General features: G+C 36.4%; 1 protein-coding gene and 2 pseudogenes across 3 annotated transcripts; all 3 read right to left on the bottom strand.

Moving 5' to 3' along the window:
• Window positions 1-2,807: 2,807 nt before the first annotated feature.
• Window positions 2,808-3,725, bottom strand: LOC306639143 (olfactory receptor 5D14-like; the record flags this gene model as incomplete). Its single annotated transcript, XM_079102558.1, has 1 exon — window positions 2,808-3,725. The coding sequence occupies one exon, from the start codon at window positions 3,723-3,725 to the stop codon at window positions 2,808-2,810; it is 918 nt and encodes a 305-aa protein (XP_078958684.1).
• A 6,420-nt stretch (window positions 3,726-10,145) lies between these two features.
• Window positions 10,146-11,146, bottom strand: LOC306639744 (olfactory receptor 5D13-like; annotated as a pseudogene). Its single transcript has one exon. The product of its transcript is annotated as an olfactory receptor 5D13-like (transcript).
• A 9,328-nt stretch (window positions 11,147-20,474) lies between these two features.
• Window positions 20,475-22,059, bottom strand: LOC306639743 (olfactory receptor 5D13-like; annotated as a pseudogene). Its single transcript has 2 exons — window positions 22,055-22,059; window positions 20,475-21,397 (listed from the first exon to the last, which is right to left on the bottom strand). The product of its transcript is annotated as an olfactory receptor 5D13-like (transcript).
• Between the last annotated feature and the right edge of the window lie 1,092 nt (window positions 22,060-23,151).

Below are 23,151 nucleotides of genomic sequence, written 5' to 3'. Positions count from 1 at the left end.
GGTCAGGCAAGCCCATAGGAAGGTGCCTTTGTGCAGGAGAAGAGTTTCTAGTTTGTTACAAAGAGAAGAACAAACCCATTTATTTTGAAATAGAAGGTCTTTTGTTGATGTATTTTTAACAACTCTGGAGTAAGTGAGCCTGCTGTGCATTTCCTGAATTCCTTTGTAAATATATGACAAGGATAATACAGGATATATCTGTGTTTGTCCTTTGAGGCTGCATTTATGCCACTAAGTAAGTTTTTCACAGGACAATGAAGAAATATTGCATGGCATTAGTAGACTTCTATTGTGGTACACTTTTGTTAATCCATTACTGGTAAAAAATTTCAGATCAGCAGAAATAATCTGCAATTATAAAACCAGAAACAGAATATCAATGTTACAGTAAAACTTTCAGTCATTTGAAGACTTCCAAGGAAATGACAGTAAAATACTGTTGTCAATACCGCAAGCCCCAAAGGAGGAACTATGGGAATTGTTGAAGAATGGATTAATTTTCCCTGTCCTGAATGTATTTCTTGAGCATTCCTATATGAAGCCTATGTGAAATGAACTTTGCATGTAGGGACAGTGAGCACCTGAAGTTTTATAATTTGGATGATTTAATTAAAAAAATTGGATCATTTAAAACACAGCCATATTGCATAAAATAATATTTCTTTATCAATTTATCTCACTAAGAAGATTAAATCAACCCAGTTTGGTGGCAGTCTTGTAATGCCAGCTGCTGAGGAGGCTGAGGCAGTTGGATTACAAATTCAAAGTGAGCCTCAGCAACATAGTAAGGACCTATGCAATTTGTGAGGCCCTGTCTTAAAAAAAAAAGAAAAAATGGAGGGGTCCTGGGGGAGATGCCTCTTGGTTAAACATGTGGTACCAAAAATATAAGAAAAACAAAAAGGACTTAATCAATGATAGTTTATGAAAAAGTGTTACCATTCACAGAACTAGACATTTGATTGAACACTAACACCACGTGGTTGGGGTGTAGGTCATGGGCGGGTATGTGTGTAGCCTGGGCAAGGACCGGGGTTCATTCTCTACACCAAAACCAGAACAAATGTACAAAAATAGCTCCTGTCAAGGTTGAACCTACCAAATATAAAAATACCTTCTTAATAATACTCGGAATTCAAACCATTTTGAATTCTCCTACTTGTCCAAAATATATTTATTTCCTGTTAGGTTGAAGCGAGTCAAATTTGATTGTTACTGTTATGTCCCCTTTATCCTGTCACCAATCTGTGTGCAAGAGCTTGTGTGTGTGTGTGTGTGTGTGTGTGTGTGTGTGTGTGTGTGTGTGTGTGTGTGTGTGTGCGTGTTCATGAGTTTTGTGGGAGGTGGGAAATGGACCATTTGTGGAGTGCTGCTTTCTCTTTATTTAGCTAACTGCTATATTTGATGTCATTGAATTTTTCCTGCACCTATTCTTTTAAAGGGCTATTCAGATAAAATATCTTTACTTGTTCAGATTCACTCTTAGTTTCTTTTCAGCAAGAATTCTGGCAGTTGGTTCTGAGCAGTGCAAGGTACACCCCTTTGGGAACCAACTTTTAACTGGTTCTTTGGCTAGCAGTAATAATCATCCCTACCCATGGGTTTAGGTAGTGTCAGGCTGATTATTTCATTTTAAAATTACCCACATTTATTTGCCTAATGATTTTATATAACTATTGAAATCATCACCACGGTCTTTTTTTCCCAAATTAAAAGTCCTAAAGTTGTGATTTTCTAATTTCATGCTTTTTCCAACCATGATTTCTTCTGAACGACCTCATTGTTAACTGTTATATGACTTTAAAATGTAATTCATACAGGAAAGATACACTGAATACATTTTCTTTATTTAACAACTTTCAGAGTAATGAATTGCTATCCCACCAACTTTCATAACAACGAAATGATTCCTTCCTTCCCTACATTCTATATGGACTATAGTAGAAACTGCTAGTAGAGATTTCTAGGTATGATAATTCAGGGAGTGCAATCTTTTGGCTAATAATACCAGTGTGCTATCTAGAAATATTGAAAAGATTCTCATGTTAGTCTTTTCTGAAAGACAAAATTAATTTTTATGCCCTCTTCCACTAAGAGCCTCAGCAGCGTTGTACAGAAAGAGCACTAGATTTGTAGTAAGAGAGAGAATTCGGTTCCTGTACCAAGTCACATTAGTCATTTCTCAACTAGTTCCTTCCAAATCAGTTTAGCCATCTATGCAACAGATGTAATCATTCTTATCAAGTGTATCAACAGATGACTCTTTCAAGTGCCAGACTTACACTTAGAAAATTCACAGAACCAAGGAATGAAGGTAACAGGAAGGAATGTATTTTTATTTTGGTGTTTTTTGTTTTGCTTTGTTTTGTTTTAATCACAGAGCATATCTGCCTTTATCTCCCAACACTGACACAATACTTCTGTGACACAACCAAAATGACCTTAAAAGTCAGGCACTCATTGGCATAAAAATGAACCGATCAGAAAAGAAAAAAAAATTCTTTGGTAGTTGCAATCATTCTTAGAGTGACTGTATCCCCCACACTACATGACTGATCATGTTTTGTGCCTATTTTATATCTGAGTTCAGAGACTTCAAAGAAGTAGTTGTTTAATGGATCAAAATCCTACGGAATTCATCTCAGTATTAAACTTCTTTGGTTTCTTCATGGAATTTGAATTCATCAGTCCATGCTTCCCAATCACCTATAGAAACCTCACAGAAACACATGCTATAGACTTAGAAACATGTTAGATTCTGTTCAGTTCTGTTATTCATTAGGATGAAACCATCTCTTGCAACTGCTTCAGTGAAACAGGACTTTTTTGTCTACCAACTTCCAGACAGCCTCTTTGACATCTTTGTTCCTCAGGCTGTAGATCAGGGGGTTCAGCATGGGGTTGACGACCGTGTAAAACACAGAAGCCACTTTGACAGTTTGCCTGGAGTTTTTGGAGTTGGGCACACAGTAGAGGGAAAGGATGGTCCCGTGGAAGATGGTGATGGCGGTCAGGTGGGAGGCACAGGTGGAGAAGGCTTTGCGACGCCCACTGGCAGAACGGATTTTTAACACAGTCACAACAATAAACACATAGGAGGTGAGGATGATCAGTAGGGTACTCACCTCATTGAAGGTGGCAAAGCCAAAGAGCAGCAGGTGGGGGAGGTGGATGTCAAAGCTGGAGACAGCAATGAGGGCCGTGTACTCACAGAAAAAGTGGTTGATGACATTAAATCCAGAAAAACTCAATCGAAGAGCATAGCACAGGAGCACCAAGGGGCCAAACATACCCCAGATATATGACCCTGCCACCAGCAGGGCACAGAGTCTCTGTGACATGACTACTGTATACAGCAGGGGATTACAGATGGCCACAAAGCGGTCACAGGCCATCACTGCCACAGCCGTGCAGGAGAGGAAGTACTGCAGCATGCAGCTGGAGTAGAAGATGCTTTTATCTGCCAAGACCAGGTTCTCCAGCAGCTTGGGGGTGACACTGGAGGAGTAACAGGAGTCAACAAAAGAGAGGTGACTGAGGAAGAAGTATATGGGGGTTTGAAATTTGGGGTTGATCTTGATGATCATGATCATCCCAAGGTTTTCCACCACGGTGATGATGTACACGAGCAGAAACACAAGAAAGAGAGGAACCTGAAGCTCTGGGTGGTCTGTGAAGTCTAAGAGGGCGAAGGTTGTCTCCACACTCAGATTTCTTACCACCATCACCTTAGCTCCTTTAGGAGGGAGAGTGTGGTCGAAGTCACTTGCTCCTGTCAAATATGAGGTGTGTGGAGGTGAGTGACCATTATGTCATGACTGTCTCTGAGCATGAACGACACAGAACTGATGGGAAATGGGCATAAATACACAAACCAGTGAAGGATCTGTGAGAAAATATGAATTATTTGTGTCAAAATATAATATACATTTCAACTGTATTTTGTTTATTTGCACAAATCAATTAAAGCCAGTGAAAGAATATACTCTACTCTTAAAGAAACTATTTAGGGGAACATAGATAAACAGGAACAATCCCATGTCAGCAGCTTTTGCCCATGGAAAGTTTACTTCCTTAATGAAATATCTTACTTGCTAAGTGATCCAGGAGAAGGATGGCCCACTTTTCACCTGAGAGGAACATGCACCTTATTAGGGTCTATGACCTATGTGTTAGCTTCCATTTTAGTTCAGACACCAAAGAAACATTTTGTTAATATCTCAAGATGTATTCAGTAGGAGATCTCTCAAAATTAACTAATTTTCATTCTTATAATAGCTTGTATACCAGTTTATGGTACATATGCAGAGAGTATAGCAAGTTAATTCTTTTCTTTCTGAAATGGTTGTCAGTGGAACTGAAGTAAAAAATTTACATGAGTTTCAAATTTTTTCATGCATCAAAGTTGAATTGCATTGATATCAACTTAGAATAAAAAGAAAAAGTCAAAGAGAATCCCAGTTACAATATTAGGAAAATAATATTTTCACAATTTTCTAAGAAACCTGAATAAACTTACCTACCACAGAGAAACAGTCCACCGCCCTCCTGTTTCTCTGTAGGCTGAGTAAAACTGGGACATCAATGATCTTACATCTAATTCTATAACTCTGGGGACTGTTACTCTAGAGAACCAATGGCAAATTATTCCTTACAAACATCCAAACAGTTAATTAAGGAAATTCCAGGTCTCTTAATAACTGGTCTTTTCTTGAAATTACAAAGAAATATTGCATCAAGATGTTAACTATGATACTTTGTTTATATATAATTAAAATGTCCTCTATAATTAACAAAATAAAGATGACATACTACCTTGTCTACTTAAAAATCAGTGCATCTCTTTAGATTTTGAAGGAAGCATATAGCAGATTCAAGCAGGTTATTCTAGGCAGCCTACAAAACTCAATAAAATGTGATCTCTTTGGTGTGGGTCCCATACCAAGAGAAAACTCTGTAACAAGTGCAACCCGCCATACAGGCTCTTAAGTTATTTAAGCTGCATAACCGGGTGTATACGATTGTCCTTGAAGGGTAAACAGCAGATAGAAGTTTTCTGAATGTTGCATAGGCCACATAATCAATTACAGATCAGACTAAGAGTTTTAAGGAAAATCAGTAATATCCTCCAAATAATTACTCACTCACTATTAAAGAAATAGCTTCTGTCATTTTATCCTGCTGGAAACAGTGATTGGCAAGTGGTTCCCAAGTTACCATGCAACCTTCATTTCCCATTTTGAAGAGGGTGTTGGTGACCCTACCAGTCTATCACAACAGGCATGGCAGCAGTCAACCACAGTCCTCTTCCTGATGTCACAATAGAATGTGGAACCAATATCCAGGGTTTGCACTCTTGCCTCATTGCTTCCCTCTGCTCAGCCAGAACTCATAAGCTCAGGAGTTCATGAACTCACTTGACAAAGCAAATATGAAAACAACATTGAGAGCTTCTTTTCAGATGATTCCCCATGATACACTGACACAACAGAGATAGCTGCAGCACCATCATCCTGCTCTGCAGTGGCCCTGAAGAACAGCAATGAAAAAAAAAAAATACACTAAGAACCAGAAATCTAAAATGGGAGTCATCTTTCCAAAATTGGCTTAGACAAGTTCCATGGCAATATTTTAGAAGGATAGAATGAAAAAATCCGGAATACTATTCTCTGGAATGTGCTCTCTGTAGGTTCAACATATATAGACTCTGCGACCAAAATGCATTGTGGTTTCTGTAATATTTTATGAGACCAGGATATATGAGCCTGGAGTGTAAAGGAAGTGGCTCTTCTACTTATTGATGATCCAGGTGCTGAAAACTTGCTTCCTGTGAGTGAAGCCAAGAACTTCAGTAGTTAGGAGGTCTCTTCTCTCCAGGGAATATGCTTCTGCTGGGAACACAGTAAGCGATGGAAGCATTAAATCAGAATTGTGACTTCCTTGACCAAGAAAGTGCGGTAGGAGTACCTTGCAGATTCCAGAGGGAGGCAGCAGGATGCCTTGTGTCTTCTACATTCACTCTCTTTAAACTCTGAGAGCGCCAAGTAAGGAGGCCAGTGGAACTTACAAGCAGGTAAGTGGTTGCTGAAGAGAACAGAAGCAGCACCTCCAGCAGCCAGCACCAGTTCACCTGACATGAGCAGATGCCATCTTGGGGTGACAATGTGTGAGCACAGGCTGTGTTCCCATAAGTGCAGCAGTGTGCAGGCGTCCTAGTGGTGCTGGCGGAAGATCTAACCTGTCAGCTTGTGAAATGGCAAGAAATACTTTTTAGTTACTGAGTTCCATTTATTTTTTTCCCCTCATCAAATAATAACTGGATTTTATTTATTAGAGGACTTTCACAAAAGTGTGACTGCCCCAGAGAAAGAAAAAAAGAAGCAGGGCGTCCACTGGATAGGAGAGAGGAAAGCAGGAGAGGTCACAGGGGGGAAATCCTAAGCTTACTCTGTGTAATATGGTGGCCACTTATCACAGGTGGCTTTTGATACCTTGTAATGTGACAACCCTGAACTCAGGCACTACATACTTGCTTTCAAAAACTTAGTAAGGAAAAGGTAATGTAAAATATTACAAATTTATTTACTGATTATATGTTGACATAATATTTTACAAATATTAGGTTGAATAAATGTATCATTAAAATTAAAAATAATTAAAATATATGCTAAGGTACATTTCAATGAATTCATTGGTTTAAAAAAATAGTAATGTTCATGAGATAGATATCAAAAGCATCAAGTGTATTGGATGACCACGTGTACCCACACACTCACACATGCACATTTACATATTCAAGTATACAGACTGAGAAACTGGAATCAGAATGTAAAGAAGACTATGCAAACCATTTCTTGGCATTAGAAAATTATGGAAAACTAAGATAAAATTTTATAAAACTGAGATAAACAGATACCTAATAACTTATACCTTTAACACATCCAATGTGTATACTGATGTGGTTGTATTTTCATAAATAATATTTGGTCATGGATGTGTGTGTGTGTGTGTGTGTGTGTGTGTGTGGTGTGTGTGTGTGTGTGTGTGTGGTGTGTGTGTGTGTGTGTGTGTGTGTGTGTGTGCATGTGTGTGAAGGCGGGGGCGAGAGAGAGAGAGGAAGGTATTTATACCAAGCAAAACATAAAAGAACTCAAAGCAAGCCCTTCTGCATTAGTAGGGTCTTGAGTAATGGAACCATTCATAGTTCCTTTCCATCCTAGTGGAATCAGAAAATAACACAATATTAGTTATCTCTACCTTCATAGATGAACTCCCTGTTTTTTATTCTTTCATCTAATTTGCACAATACATCCAAGAGCTAATACATTTTACTTTGCATGCAGCTCAAAAATTTTTTTTGCCGGCTCAATGAAACCTTATCTTGCTTTTTATTGATTCTGTGAGTTATTTTTTAATTACTTGTATGCTTTGAATAATATTCAACCGTATTTATTTTACATATCAAACAAAGTTTGAAGCTTTTTCTGATTGATGATATTAATTGAGCAATTAGACTTCTCTGCCAGTTTTCTGTCATGGTCTGATGACTCCTCTCTGGCATAACTACTGCCTGGTGCTCTTCACAGGAACAGGGACTTGCTCCACACCTCTTCAAGAGGCCATTCTCCATTTTCTTCATGTTTTTCCCAGGTGGAGGTCAGACGAAGTAGTGGAGAGCTATTTTTAAAATCCTGTCATGGAGTGGTAGGAGCAGACACTCTTCATGTCATTCAGGTTACCTTAGATTGGCTTCTGTTCTTACCTTATTCTCTGCAGTTAGTGGGATCATCCATGTCTTGATTAGTGCTTCTATTTACTAACATTTACTAACTTCTACCTTTTAGAAGTTTAATTAAAAGAAAATGCTTACACAGTTGCCATGCTACACCAAACAGCACATCTAGGCCTGTGGTCTGTTTCCTGATATTTATTCTTTTATTCGTTGTCTATTTTGTGTCCAGCACGTTATATTTGATGTAAATATTCTGTTGACCTTTTGGACATTGTTAACCTCATCCAAATAGGTTCAGATTTTTAACTTGAACCAATTTTGTTGAATTAAAGAAGCTCCCAGCCATTGCTTCTTTACTTTCATTTTCAATTCAGTCCCTAAGGTACCTTCTTCCAGGGCGCAGTGGCATCTCTGAGTGCTTATACCCATGTTGAACTCACACACATTTAACAAGAGGTATGAAAATTTGAGATACTTTGCCCAGAAGTTAGTAATCTCCAAAACATTTTAGCACTACATGCAATTTGAGTAAACATATTTTTGTGAAATTCTGTATATTTCTATTCAAATGTCTCCTTTTCACAGAATCCTTCTCTGAAAATCTAATAAATTGTTATTCTCTTAACTAATTCATGTACTTTCAAAACTGTAGAAAAATATTTTAATACATATAATAATTTAATTGACAATTACTGATCTTGATTACCTTATGTCTGACAGACTTTCTGCTGATTTGGTAAGATATTGTGCTATTAATAAATAATCACACTCATTTTTTTTCTTACTTTTTTTTCTATATTGTCCTTTATCACCTTCTTTCTTATTGTATTCACAACCCCAATCAAAAACCCCGATCAAAAGAAATTCATCCTCTCTCCTTATACATGCCAATGTATCACAAAGAACTTAACAAACTAGTTTATTGTCAAGGATATTCATTAATAATGCTCAATTTATCATAAATGTGCCAGAAGAGGAAAATCATTTTTCTCAATCTTCAATAACAAAATGTCAAACCCCCAACTCTGCCACACACACAGAAGCACAGAGTTTAGTAGTGGAATTAAGAATGAAGGTTCCCATTTTGTTTCCCAGAGTGAACCAATCTTCAGTTGCATTATCTGGAGAATGTGTAATACAGTATAATGGTAATTGCCCAGAATCATGGTGATGTGTGTGTGACCCCTGCATTACAACTAAAATATAAGTGATGTACCTATTAGATTTATGCTTTAAAATGATCTACTATCATATAAAAGGTTTGGTGATATATATTTATAGCAAAATGAAGTTAAAGGCTTTATTTGCCATGAATAGAGTTTACTCTAGGGAAATAATTAATATTTAATCATTAAGATTCTGCAGAGTAACATATCAGATGTGTGCACAGGACATATCCTGAGAGACCTTGGCAACACAAAGTGTAATTAGTAAGGGAATAGAGAGATCAAATTTTGATCTTTTTTCAGAGTCAGAAAATCTCTGGTTTAAACCAAACCTGTGAATAATAGGTTCAGAGGATATTTGAATCAAAACAGTTGCAATCATGCCACAATTATCTAGCAAAGTATTCCATGAAGAGTTAATGTGTAATCAAGTAAAATGTTGCAAAGTTTGTACAAACTGATTCTTAACTTTATTGTACTATCTGCTCTATTAGTAAGTAGAATTTACACAATCAACTTTGACATTCTTTTTTTTTTTTTTGGCATTTCTCAGGAACTTCAAATAAACTCAATGTTTTATTTATTGATTGATTTTACAGTGCAAACTATTACTGAGCTTCATCCTCAGTCCAAATTAACATTTCAGTTGATAGTGAAAGTTATGTCTAACATCACTTTCTGTAGCCTAACAAAGTACAGCAGGCTGTTGAAGAGAAAGGAAAGAATTTGGCAGAATTTTAAGACAATGTGTTCAAGCTGCTCATTAATATACACATTCTTCCATATACACATTCCTATTCAACTCTGACTGCTCTATGTATGTGCGGATTTCCACTGTATCCCTGACATTCTCATTATTAAAATGGATTTAAAGAACCCCTCTTTACTCCTAGGCTGGTGGCTAAAACACCAATCTGCTTCCTTCTTCACATGGCCCTCTTCCTCATGTATCCGTATTTTCCTTTACTATCTCTTATAAGAACAAACTTTCTGGATTTAGTTTCCCCAATCCTCTGTGATCTCATTTTGATCCTTACCTGAATTATAACTGCAAAGATGCTATTTCCAAATATGGTCACTTCAGTGGTTCTGAGTGGATATTTTAGGGAACACTATTCAACTTGTAACACATTAATTCACAGAGCTATTTTGCTAAACATTGAAATGAACAAAAATCAAATGATCAAATAATTGTTTTAAAACATAGATTTGAAACTCTGACTAGTGAACTGAATAAATCATTCAAATCAGTGTGAGAACCACTGAAAAACTTCAGGATGGTAAATCAAATTCCTTTGGAAATCTAAATCTTCAACAGAATAGTGTGGGTGATTCATCAGCTTCCTAAAGCTCTCCTTCACATCTTTGTTCCTGAGGCTGTAGATCAAAGGGTTTAGCATGGGGATGACCACTCTGTAAAAGACAGAACCTACTTTGACAATGAGCCATGAGTTTTTGGAGTTTGGGTACACAATAAAGGAACAAGACAGCCCCTTGAAAAACGGTGATGGCGGTCAGATGGGAGGTGGAGGTTGAGAAGCTTTTTGGCGTCCACCAGTGGAGGGCATTTTCACGACAAAGATGGATATAAAAATACTGAGGATGATGAAGAAGCTGCTTACCTCATCAAATATGGTGATGATGAAACAAAGCATTTGACTGACAGAGGGGTCTCAGCAGGAGACAGAATAATGGCAGAGTGCTCACAGACAAAATTATTGATGATATTAGACCCACAGAAGGATAATGCCAAGACAAAATAGGTGAGTGTCAGGGAGGAGTCTATACCCCATGTGTAGGTTCCAGCTACTAATGATGCACACAGCTTCTGAGACATGATGACTGTGTAGAGGAGAGGGTGACAAACTGCCACAAACCCATCATAGGACATCACTGCCAACATGAAGGTTTCTGCCACTACAAATATGCAAGCCAAGAAGAATTGTGTGATGCATCCTGTAAAGGAGATGGTTCTGTCTTCCATAACCAGGTTCTCCAGCAGTTTGGGGGTCACTGTAGTGGAATAACAGAAATCAATAAAGGACAAGTGGCTAAGAAAAGATTACATAGGGATGTGAAGTTTGGGATTGATCCTGATGATCAGGATCATGCTCAGTTTTCCGACAGCTGTGACTGTATAGATGATCAGGAACACCAGGAACAGGGGCACCTGAAGGTCTGGGAACTCCGAGAAGCCCAGGAGGATGAAGGTGACTTCAGAAGTCTGATTTGCCTCAGCCAACAGCATGACTGTTGTGGAAGAAAAATCTGAAGTAAGAATAAAAGTATAAAGATCTAGTAGTCATAGAATATTTACCACATAAAAGGCAAAGTTCCAAAACATTAAAAATATATATCTAGCTCTCCAAATGAAACAATGAATTATAAACAAGTAGCTCCACATACATATGAGGAAAATGGAGAATATACAAAATGTGGCACTTGTTTACATTTAGACAGCTTAACACCTATGAGCTGGGTTTTGGAGCAGATCCTCAGTGGCAGAAGTTAAGTGAAGCCATTTCCTTTAGAAGAGAGAAAACTTTTCTGCGGTGTTATAGAAATCATGTTCCAGAGTTCCTCATTTAATTTAACAGCATGAATGTAGCAATGACTACATATTTAACGCTAAAATGTATAAAGGAAGTATTGGAGAGGGAAAGCAGAGAGGGGCCAATCAGACCGGGATGCCCCGTCTGAGGTCCTAAGTCTTTAGGAGTTGCCCCAGAAAACTATGAGCCATAAAACATGTGGACATTAAAGAAAACCAGCTCTCTGTTGATCCCTCCCTCTGTCACAACACGTGCCTCAGTGTTCTAGAATAAGGTAGCAACTGATAAAAAGAGGAGGACATATTTTTCATGCATTGCTTCACCATTTTTTCTTCTCCTCCTCACAGGTTTTCTCACAGGCCCTGATGCTTCTAATGTGCTCATCCAGATCCATTTTTATTTTTTTAAACTTTTCATTAACTTTCAATCTTACAACTTTACTAGTCCCATTATGTTATTAAATATTTGCAGAATCTGAGAATTTGAAATGAAAATAAAATGCTTTTCCCCAAGTCATCTGTGTTCTTCAGAACAGGCTGGAAAATATGGTAATAGTGTCTGAAGGCTAGGTAACTACCCTCACCCTCTCTGGCGACAGGAACATTTTCACTCTACATATTGAAGAAGGGTTTGATTGAAGATACATCAGTGATCATCTTAGGAGTTTTAAGTGATGCAATCATTGTTATATCTGTATATGTTATTTTCAGAGGGCAAAAATGTGTTCTGTTTGCAGGGAGTTCATAATCACAAAATTCCCTATTCATTTCATCATCATATAACAAACAAATTGAGCCAATAATAAGCACAACTCTGAAATGTCCAAGTGGACACAAGATAATTAGTATGAATCCCATAAGCAGAAGACTCTAGTTTTAGTTTTGTACTACCAGCTCAAGGTAAAAAGAACTTGCACCTCCTTTATAGCTAACGGCTATTTTTTACACTCAAAATGAACTTCCTTCATGAGGAAAAAGAAATCATCAGGAGAGTGCAAACAGCTCAACACAGAACAGCACCACTAGAGAAGCCCAGACTTCAGATGGAGATTTAAAATCAATTTGAGGCTTTGGTATTTGCTGTGTTATCTCTTGTAACTCACTCAGATTTTCCTTCCTAATGGGTAAAGCAAGAGTAATAATGGAAAGATAATACCTATTTTGAATGTAAGCATTAAATTAGGAAATGATGTTAATATGTTTATTTAATGTCTAACAATTATGCAACCCAGGAAATGGAGATTCCCTCAGACTTTCCCATTTTAATTTCTAGTTCAGTGATGAACTGGTGCTTTTTTACAAATTTCATATTATTATTAAATAGTGAAGAAACAGCGAACATCACCGAGGGCAGCAATGAACACGTGAGTGCAGTTTAGTACTTCAAAGGTAAGTTCAACTGTTCAACTCTCGTTCCTGGGTCTCTCTCACCTACTAATTCACAGTTATCCTGAAATAACATTTTCTGACTTCCCCTTTGTTTTCTCATGACAATCTGACTCTTTTTGATTTTCCACTTCTCATCTCGGATTTTGCCTGGAGAAGATTTATCAAACTGCAACGTTCCCTGGTGGATTATGGGACAGAGGCTCAGTCTCCTCCCTGTAGTGCTTCCACCTGCCTGTGAGAACGTCCTTTCCTCATCCCTCGATTCCTGTGGTTCTTAACACACTATGGCTTCAAACACTTCAATTCCTTTCTATCACTTAGTTTATTCAATTTAAATTTATCATTTTAATTTGACTTAAGACTATACCTAGCTATTACCCAGTGTTCAACCTTCTTTAATCATGCCAATATTCTCAGTTTATTCCTTGATTTATTTAATTTTCTTTCACTTTTACCTAAATATACTATTTCCTTGGTCAACTGATGCAGCATTTGTAATACATAATGTCTTAGATGAAAATCACTATCACAAAGAGGTGTTCCCTTTTTACTCCACTAATAGCTTCTTAGTGTACCTACAGGTGTTACCATCAGGGAATGCAATGTCATGAGATGTCTGTTCGCTATTACTTACACAGAGCATACTCTTATTTCTACAAGATTTTGAAATGTTGACAGTATTCCTAGATTTTATAAAATTTTTTCAAAAATTTGCAGTGTGACTACTAGACACATGGCAGATACCCTGAGAGCACAAAACAAAAACAAAACAGGATTGATACTCAAAAGAAAGAAGGAGAGATTAGAACTTAAATATCTGAGCCCTGAGAAGATGAACTAGGTAGGATGGTCTTTGGAATAGGAGAGTTCCCTGCTTTAAAAGGTACAGAACTTCAATGACTCCTGAATGGTATAAAAGAGCAAATGACACATGGTCAATCTGAAACCAACTCACCTGACGATCTTGTTCTTAGTTTTTGATAGACTGCAGGGAATCCAGGGAATTCTTACTCAGAACTCAAATATTATTTGAATATTAAGAATTTATGAAATACATCAGGCATCCACAATGAATTTTAGTTAAATTTTCTAGGATGTGCTTCAGAAAAGTTCAGGGAGAAAAGGAATAGAAAGGAGAAGAAAGAGAGACAGGAAAAAAGAGAAATTTAGAAGCTTATTCTGACTTGTAGGCAGAAAATAAAATGAAGGGCTTACTTATATCTCTATGACCTGAGGGATTTAGACCATAGAGAATTTTTACTAAATTATTATGAATACAGAAATTATATTAAATGTCTTAGGTAGCATTGAGCAAGAATGTATTTTCTTCTTAATCACTTGAGACAATGCCTCATCAAGCCTACTCCATTAATTTATATTAGAACTTTTAACTGTGGGAAATGTATAAACTCACTTGGAAAAAATAATAACTATAATAAATTATAAAAGAAAAGGTAAATAAATGGTAATGCAATAATTAAGAATTAACTGCTCTTAGCAATTACTATATTATTGTTCTCATTTTCTACATATCATGTGTGTCCTTGGGTGTATACATGACAGAATATGACTTCCGACTTTTTCATTTAAGATAAAATAATCATTGGTGTCCTTGGAAACACTGATTCACATTATTACAATGAATTTACATTTTCTTTAAAATATAACCACACTATGCTTCCAAGCTTATACAGTACAATGAGTTAGATATATTCATGCCCACACTTTCTTAAAAGTTACTTGAAATATTAAGTAGTTAGTAAACATAACAGAAGTCTGAAGTAAACAGGGATTATTAATCGCCGGACATAAAGACTTTTTATTATGAATGACTCAGCATTGTTCCAGAGTTCCAGAGTTCTCTCTTAATGGAACAGCAATCTTTTCCCTACCCCTGGCACCTCTGCACCCTGCATTCACTGTGAAATCAACTTCTGCAAAAGAGAAAATGATGACAGCCTTCCATGTCATTTGTATATCAGTATTTTTCTGCATCATGACAAATTGCTCACAGCTCAGTGGCTTTAACTAATGCATTTTTTTTAATTTCACACCTTCTGTGGGGTAGAAGTCATGTCACAGCTAAGCTCGATATTGGTATTTGAGGTCTCACCAAGCTGCCATTAAGTTTCCAGTCACAGCTAGAGTCTGAATCAGAGGGAAGACCAGGGAAAGATCTTCTTCCATGCTCTTGAGTTATTGACAGAGTTTGTGTTCTTGAAGATGCTGAACCTCTATGGTTTGAATATGGTGCATGTCACCCAGAGCTCATTAAAATTAAAAGCTGATCCTATGGGTGGCACCACTGGGATGTGGTGTGACCTTCAAGAAGTGGGGCCTGGAGGGAGGGCCTAAGTCATTGAGGGCATGAAGCATTTCTCATGACTCCTTGATAGTTCCAAGGTTATTATAAAACCTGAGTTTGTGCCTATCTACTTTCTGTTCCTGTTGGAGATGTGACCACTTGCTTCTGCTTATGGACCCCCACCATGGTTCTCCATTCACTACACTCACCAGAAGCCAAGAAAATGGGGTCACTAATCTTAGCCTTTGAACATCCAACAATGTGAACTAAATGAAAATTTTTTCTCTATAAAAAGTGAGCTGCCTCAGGCATTTTGTTGTAGTAATGCACAACTGACTATTACAGGGGCTAATGTCACATTTTCTTGCTAACCATTGGTTAGCAGCCACTTTTAGATCCAAGAATACTATTTTGGCTTCTCACTTCATCTCCCTCTCCACAGGCCCTCCCAACATGAAAGGATTGTTTCAGTGTCTTAAATGATTTCATGTATGAACATTTCATTAAAATGTCAGGTCCTTGAATCTGTTCTATCCTGTGTCTAAGACTTTAAGATAATAGCTTCCCATTTTTGTCAAGTTTAATGACTCTGATGCTATCAGTGTAATAAGTTGGGGTCATGTTCAGGTGGTCCCAATGTCTTCAAATTATTTTAGGAATGAGAACTGGGGAGTTAACATAGCCCTACGCAAAATGTTTAATAAATGCTTTTTGTCTGTCTCATGGGAATGTGAGCTGTTTCTGATTTCCTATTAAAATTAAGAAAACATTCATTTTGTCAATTCAGATGACTACATGCTGAATATCTTAAGCCTTATTATCATCTTAGGACCTACTACTTGGTTGAGTTTGTCATAGTCTACAGTCATCTTCAAGATTCATCTAGTTTCCTTCTGTTACAAGAACTTACATTTTTTTCTACTGTAATTCCACTGAAGACATAGATTTATAGTTTATGTTCTGTAAAATCTCTGTACCATCTTTATTTTAGAAGGTTATTTCTTAGATATAGGAATGAAATTCGACCTATTTTCTTCACCAATTGAAAAATGTCAATCCTTGCCTTCTACCTTCTCCTCTGTCACTAGAGGGTCAGCCACAGTCTTCCACCTCAGGGAGGATGTGGAAGGTAACAGTTCATTGATGCTATCTCAAATGACAACTTCTTTTTCCAGCCTGCATAGTATGATATTGCATATATAAACCACATGTTATTTCTCATTTCTCAATGGACACTTAGGTGATTTCTTTACCTTGGCTATTGTTAAAAAATACTGAAATGACCACAGGAGGATCAATATGTCTTCCACGTACTAATTACAATTCCTTTAAATATATGCCCAGAAATAGAACTGCTGGATCATATGGTGATTCTATTTTTGCTTTTCTGAAGATGCTTGGAATTATTCTTCAACATTGCTATAATAATTTGTATGCCCACCACCAGCATGCTGGGGTTCCCTTAAATGCTCCATGCTCTCAGTTGTAAGTGGAATCTAAAAAAAGTCAAACTCGTAGACTCAGCTAGTAGATGTGGTTACAGGAGCTGGGAAAGAAGAGAAATGGGGAAAGTGGAGATGTTGGTTAAAAGGCATGAGGTTTCAGATAGACAGGAAATATACAATTCTATGCACAGCAGGGTTGCAATGATAAATAAAATGCATTGCACAAACAGAATGCTCCTCGATAAAATCCTGAGGATATCTCAAAAAATGCATTGCACAATTATAAATTGTCAAAAGAATAGTATTGAAAAATCTCTTCACTAAAAAATAAAGGTAGGTAATTGATGCAATGATAACATAACATTAATCAATCTGATTCAATCATTTCACAGTGTAAGCATACAACTGAACATCATATTGTACACCTTAAGAATATACAGTTATTATTTGCTATTTCATACAAAGGCAAATTGCAAAATTCATATTTTTAAAAGAAGTTGGAAGCAAACAGAAATAGATAATTAAGTTTCTAAATAAGTTTGAGACCTTCACTGATGAGCTGGCAGTGGCTAGCATTTTGCTCCATCCCATGTATTTTCTGATTCTTTTAGCAGGTGGGAATTCTGGTTTGGTGATTTCAAAGGGTCATGACTAGGATAACAACAAAACCCAGCAATGCTTTGTGAATATATACAAAACTATATTTATAAAATAAAAACTTAAGAACACTAAATGTAGCTTGTCTTTCTTTTCTTTCCTTTCTTGATTTGTTTCCTTTATTTCTTTCCTTCATCCCTTTAGTTATGAACTTAGGTTTCTAATTCAAAACCTGTCTTCTTTTTTAAGGTAGGCACTTGTCATTTAAAAATTTCCTTCTTAAAGCTGCTTTTGCAGAGTCCTATAAGTTTTGGTATGTTGTATTCCCATTTCTGTTGACTCAATGTATTTCTTTTTAATTTCCTCTTCACTTTCTCCTTTGATCCATTGGGTATTTAGCAATGTGCAGTTTAATTACCTTATTTTTATTGATGTAATACTTTCTTCTGTTACTGATATAGTTTCATACACTTTTGGATAGAAAAGACAATGAATATATTTCAATATTTATGTATATTTTACTTCTTTTGTGGATTAACTCGTGATTTTTACTAGAAAATATTTCCTACATGTTTCAGAATAATGCAACCATTGTCTTACACCACACACACAAAATAAATTCAAAATGTTTGAAAGACTTAAATGCAAAATGTGAAATATATAGGAATTAAGCTCCTTGATATTAAAGTCAGTAATGTTGTTTTGGATTTTATATCAAAAACACAGGCAACAAAGCATAATTAAACAATGGGGAATATATTAGACCAAAAGATTTCTGACATAAGAGTAAATAATCAACAAAATGGAAAGACAATCTGTGGAAAGGGAGAAAATGTTTGTAAACTATAAATCTTTTAAGAGTAATAACCCTACTACCCAGTGAAAGTTTATCACTTGAAGCAAATGAACAAGACAATTTTAAAAAGCAGGAAAAACCTTAAGTAGACATTTTTCCAAAGAATACTTGCAATTAGGCAACAGGCGTATGAAAACATGCTTAACATAACTAATCACCAGGGAAAGGCAGATCAAAACCACAGTGTGATATCACCTCAAGCTTGTCAATCTGGCTATCACAAAGAATCAAAGTTAAAGAGGTGGAAGGCAGGGAACCCTCATATACTCTTGATGGGAAAGTGACATGAGGCATTTATTGTGGAAAACAATGTAGTGCTTCCTGAATAAATTAGAAACAGACCTACTTGTTATTTAGAAATGCCACGATACACACTCTCCAATTTTCTCCCTAATGATTATTCACCTTTTTAAAAGAAGGAGATCCTGCCATTTGTAACAATATGAAAATGCCTGGAGGACATGAATCTTGCTCAGCGAATTAAGCTTGACATAACATGGTCAAGCTTATGTACTCATATGTGCACATAGTAAACAGTACGGCAGTATAATTTGGCCAGTATCTCTCCCCAGCACTTCCTCCCCACCCTACCTCTCACACCCTGGACCCTTTCCTCTGCTCACTTCCCTTTGCTTCTCATGAGATCCCTGCCTCCCCATCTTTCTTTTCCTTTTTCCTCTCCATCTTCTACACATGAAATAAAACATATGACCCTTGACCTTCTGAGTTTGACTTGCTTCACTTAACACAATCATCTCTAGTTCCATCCATTTTCCTGCAAATGACATAACTTTATTTATCTTTAGGGCTCCTGCATTGTGTATACATATCACATTACTTTATTCACTCATCCATTGATGGATGCCTAGGCTGGTTCCATAGTTTGGTCATTGTGAATTGTGATGCTGAAAACATGGGTACGCATGTATCATGCATGTAACATCCTTTGATTGCATCCACCCCTACTGCAAGCCCCTTTCCTCTTAAGTGAAATGTCCCCTTGTATTTTCCACATTATGTTTTTTTTACTGTTGCTATATTTTAGATTCCGCATGTGAAATGAAAAAAAAAAAAAATACAATACTTGTTTTTTTGAGTCTGACTTATTTCACTTAACGTGACCTCCTGTTCCATGCATTTTCCTTCAAATGACATGGTTTTGTTATTTTTTTGTGGTGAAATAGTACTCCGTCCTGTGTATAGGACATGTTTTCTTTACTTATTTTTAAATTAATAGGGGTTTAGGCATAATAACTTGGTTATTATGACTACAAGAGATCTGTCTATATCAGCTTTTCAGATCTGAGGAAGGCACACACCTGTCAGGAATCAGTGAAAACCCCAGCAGAGCCATCCCTATGATACGTAAATAAATTACGGTATGACTGAGTCATGAAAACTTTTGTTCCTCCATTTTGATGGCTTCCTTAGTACTCCATGGAAGACCTCTCTTCCATTTTTAACTCCAGTAGAGCTTCCAATACTTTTAGGATAAATCCCTATTCTAAATCCACTAGGTTTAACAATGAAAAGTAGTTATTTTCTTGTCCTGATAAAACATTGGCTAATATACAAAGTCTATCTTTACCAGAATTAACAGCAATGGACAAATCATTCTTTATAAACAAATTACACTTCTTATCTTTAATCTCAATAGTACAATTACATGGGAGGACAATTATATCTCATCAGTCAAATTCTCCAAGGTGTACGTATGTGGTTACTATGAAGAAAAAAAGCACAATGCAGGTAAAGAATTACACACATTATGGGATACTTGTATGTTTTACCATATATTAAATGTTCATAATTATGACTATATATTGGAATATGTATATACATATCTATATGGGCTTACTTAAGCTAAGTTATATGTGATTACATGCAGTGTATATAATTAAATAAGTAATTTCTAACTTTCTATAATCAGTTTCACTAGGATAACAGGATAAGATGCATCAGTATTTTTTCTCCTTTTGCCCATTTATCCTTAATAGGTCTATAGCAAAAGTTCTTCATGAAAGAAGAATTGCATTTTCCAAAAATATCACTTTTTAAAGGAACTGAGTCAAGAAAATCTCATCAATATCTCCCCCTACTAATCTCCCTCCTCTTTTCCCTATGTTATTGAACAAGTCATAGAGAAGAATTTTATCCTGAAATATCTAATCTCACTTCTTATGGACAAATACCAAGAAAAGAAATTGCTGGGTTCTTTGAGAAATTTTTCTATAACTTCATATAGCATTTTATAACTGTCTTCAAAGTCATTTGTCTTTTACCCTCATCTGAAATGTATGAGCATTCCAGTTGCTCACCATTACGTGGAATTTCACTTGCATTCATTTTCAATTATTTGTTCTTTTCTAACTGGAGGGTCTGAATTTTAGTCATTCATCTTTTTTCAAATACAGAATAATAAATATAAGAATATTATATTGTGTGCCAAAGAGATTTGGTGACAACTAATTTTCTGAAAGTGTCCTTCACATCTCTGTTCCTAAGACTATAAATCAATGGGTTCAGCATGGGAATCACCACTGTATAAAACACAGAGGCTACTTTAACTGAGAGCCAAGAAGTCTTGGGACTAGGAGCGCAGTAGAGGAACAGGATGGTTCCATGAAAGATGGTGATGGCCGTCAGGTGGGAGGCACAGTTGGAGAAGGTTCTCTGACGCCCACTTGCAGAAGTCATCCTCATAACAGTGATGAAAATGAACACATAGGACACAGTGATAATGATCAGGCTGCTCACCTCATTGAATACTGCAATAATGAAACATAGTATCTGGCTGATATGGGGGTTTGAGTAGGAGCCAGGAACAATTACAGAGTGGTCACAAATGAAGTTATTTATGATATTAGATTCCCCATATGGAAGGGCAAGAAGAAAATATGTGAGTATCAGGGAGCATACCATGCCCCAAGTGTAAGACCCAGTCTCCAGAAGAACACAAAGCTTCTGAGACATTACAGTGGTATATAGCAGAGGGTTACAAACTGCCACAAAACAGTCATAAGCCATGGCTGCTAGCATGAAAGTTTCTGTCACTGCAAAAATGCAAGCAAAAGAAAATTGCATGATACAACCAGAGAAAGAGATGGTTTTCTCTTTCACAATCAGGTTCTCCAGCAATTTAGGTGTAACTAGTGGAATAACAGCAATCTACAAAGGAAAGGTGGCTAAGGAAAAAGTACATTATCCTATGGAGTTTGGGGTTGACCTTGATGATTATTATCATCCCCAAATTTCCCACTACAGTGACTGCATAAATGGACAAGAAAACCAGGAAGAGTGGAATCTGAAGACCTGGGTATTCTGAGAAACCCAATAGAATAGAAGTGGGCCTGCTGCTTCAATTTCATTCAGAATATGTCATAAATTCTGTTGGCTAAAAAAAGAAAACACACAAGTTATTCCTGAAAAGCAGAATTAATAGGAAAAAAAATGGAGGGAATAAAGAGGTGGCATGTGTAAAGAGTGACTTAAGAAGCCTGGTACCCAATGAAAGCAGCAGCCGCACCTGGCAATTTCTTAAGATAGGAATTCCCCAACCCCATCAAACTTCTGAATCAAAAACTCTGGGATGCTGTCCACACTTTGTGATTCTACCAAGCCTCAAGAAGATTTCTACCTGCAATAAAATGTGAGAAATACTAGATAAAAACTTATTTAAAAGTCAAACTTTGTTAGTATTATTTTTGTGCTGCTGAAATATAAATTTATGGCACAAAGTAATCACAAAAATTGAAGCAAAGGAAGCAGAACAGAAGCAAAGAGCCCCTTGTTATGATTTGAGGAATGACACTAAGGATCGCAGAGATGGCTCAACATCACTATTGGCAACCCAGATATGATAGTGTTAATTGCTTTTGCATTTTATACCCTTCTAGACATGATACAAAACCAAATGACCATAGAATCTAAACGTTGGACTGTATAGATTCCATGATGCAGTGTAGATTCCATTCTATATGATTCTGAAAAATTTGCTACAGAATCTCATCTACGACATGTTCACACTGTCTCCATTCAAACTTCATCAATGCACGCTGTCTCCTTGGGTATTTTTATGTGTCTTCTATTGAGACATTGAATCAACATTTATTATTTTTTAGAGGTTTTCAATTAAATTTTCAATAACTTTATTAATATGTTTTACATCAGGTATATATTTAATATTTAATATACCTGACTACATATACATGTATATAGATAACCCAAAGAACTGACTTAAAGCACATTAATAGTTATTTCACTTTAAACATTAATGAAATATGTATATATACATACATCAGTATTTATATATTTATAAATATACATAGAACAGAAACATGTTACAGTCACCAACAATATTTCCATACAAAATATATTGTATGATACAATGAAAATTGTATAATAAAAACTGCACAGGTACTTAACCAAAGAAACAACTCTTTCTTTATGATGAGGCAAACTTGGTGGAGAGGATGAAGTATAAGCAATGGGCAATTTACTGAGTGGTCTTGATATGAAAGAAGGAAAAATGAAAAAAAGAGACACAAGGCAACAGCAGAAATACATCTCTAGATTGTATTCCATTTTTTCAGCTTTATGTGAAATAAGTATCTCAACGTAGATGTGACCCCATGAGTTCCTACTCTTCCATGACAGCAATTCAACACAGAACATCTATTAGGAGCAGGTTTTTCCCATAGACAGTGGGCCTGGGTGGGCAGACTTGAAATATCCACTATTTTTTAGACAGTTTTAATACGTAAATTTTCCTTCAAAATTTGAATATACTAGTAAAGTCTGCTACTACTACTCTTGATATATGGCATATTTTGTAGGTCAGTACAAATATATACTCAGAAAAAGTCTTGGTACTTAAGTCCTAGCAATTTTCAATGGATTTTTAAAACATAAGTGGTTTAGGATTAGGCTTGTACTCAAATCAGAACTAGATCTAGGGGAGCTCACAATCAACAAATATCCCACAAACTTTCTGTGACTTTCTCCATTGATCCCTAGTACTACCATTGCTGCCAGTTTCTGTAGTACACAATTTAATTCTGAGAAACACTTTATGCACTGTGAGTGAAAATCCAGGCAGCCCTGGCCATAG

Source organism: Sciurus vulgaris (genome assembly GCF_902686455.1).
Source record: "Sciurus vulgaris genome assembly, chromosome: 11".
NCBI lineage: Eukaryota > Metazoa > Chordata > Mammalia > Rodentia > Sciuridae > Sciurus > Sciurus vulgaris.
The sequence above is the reverse complement of the archived record's forward strand: the minus strand, read 5'-3'. Positions and strand labels throughout refer to the sequence as shown.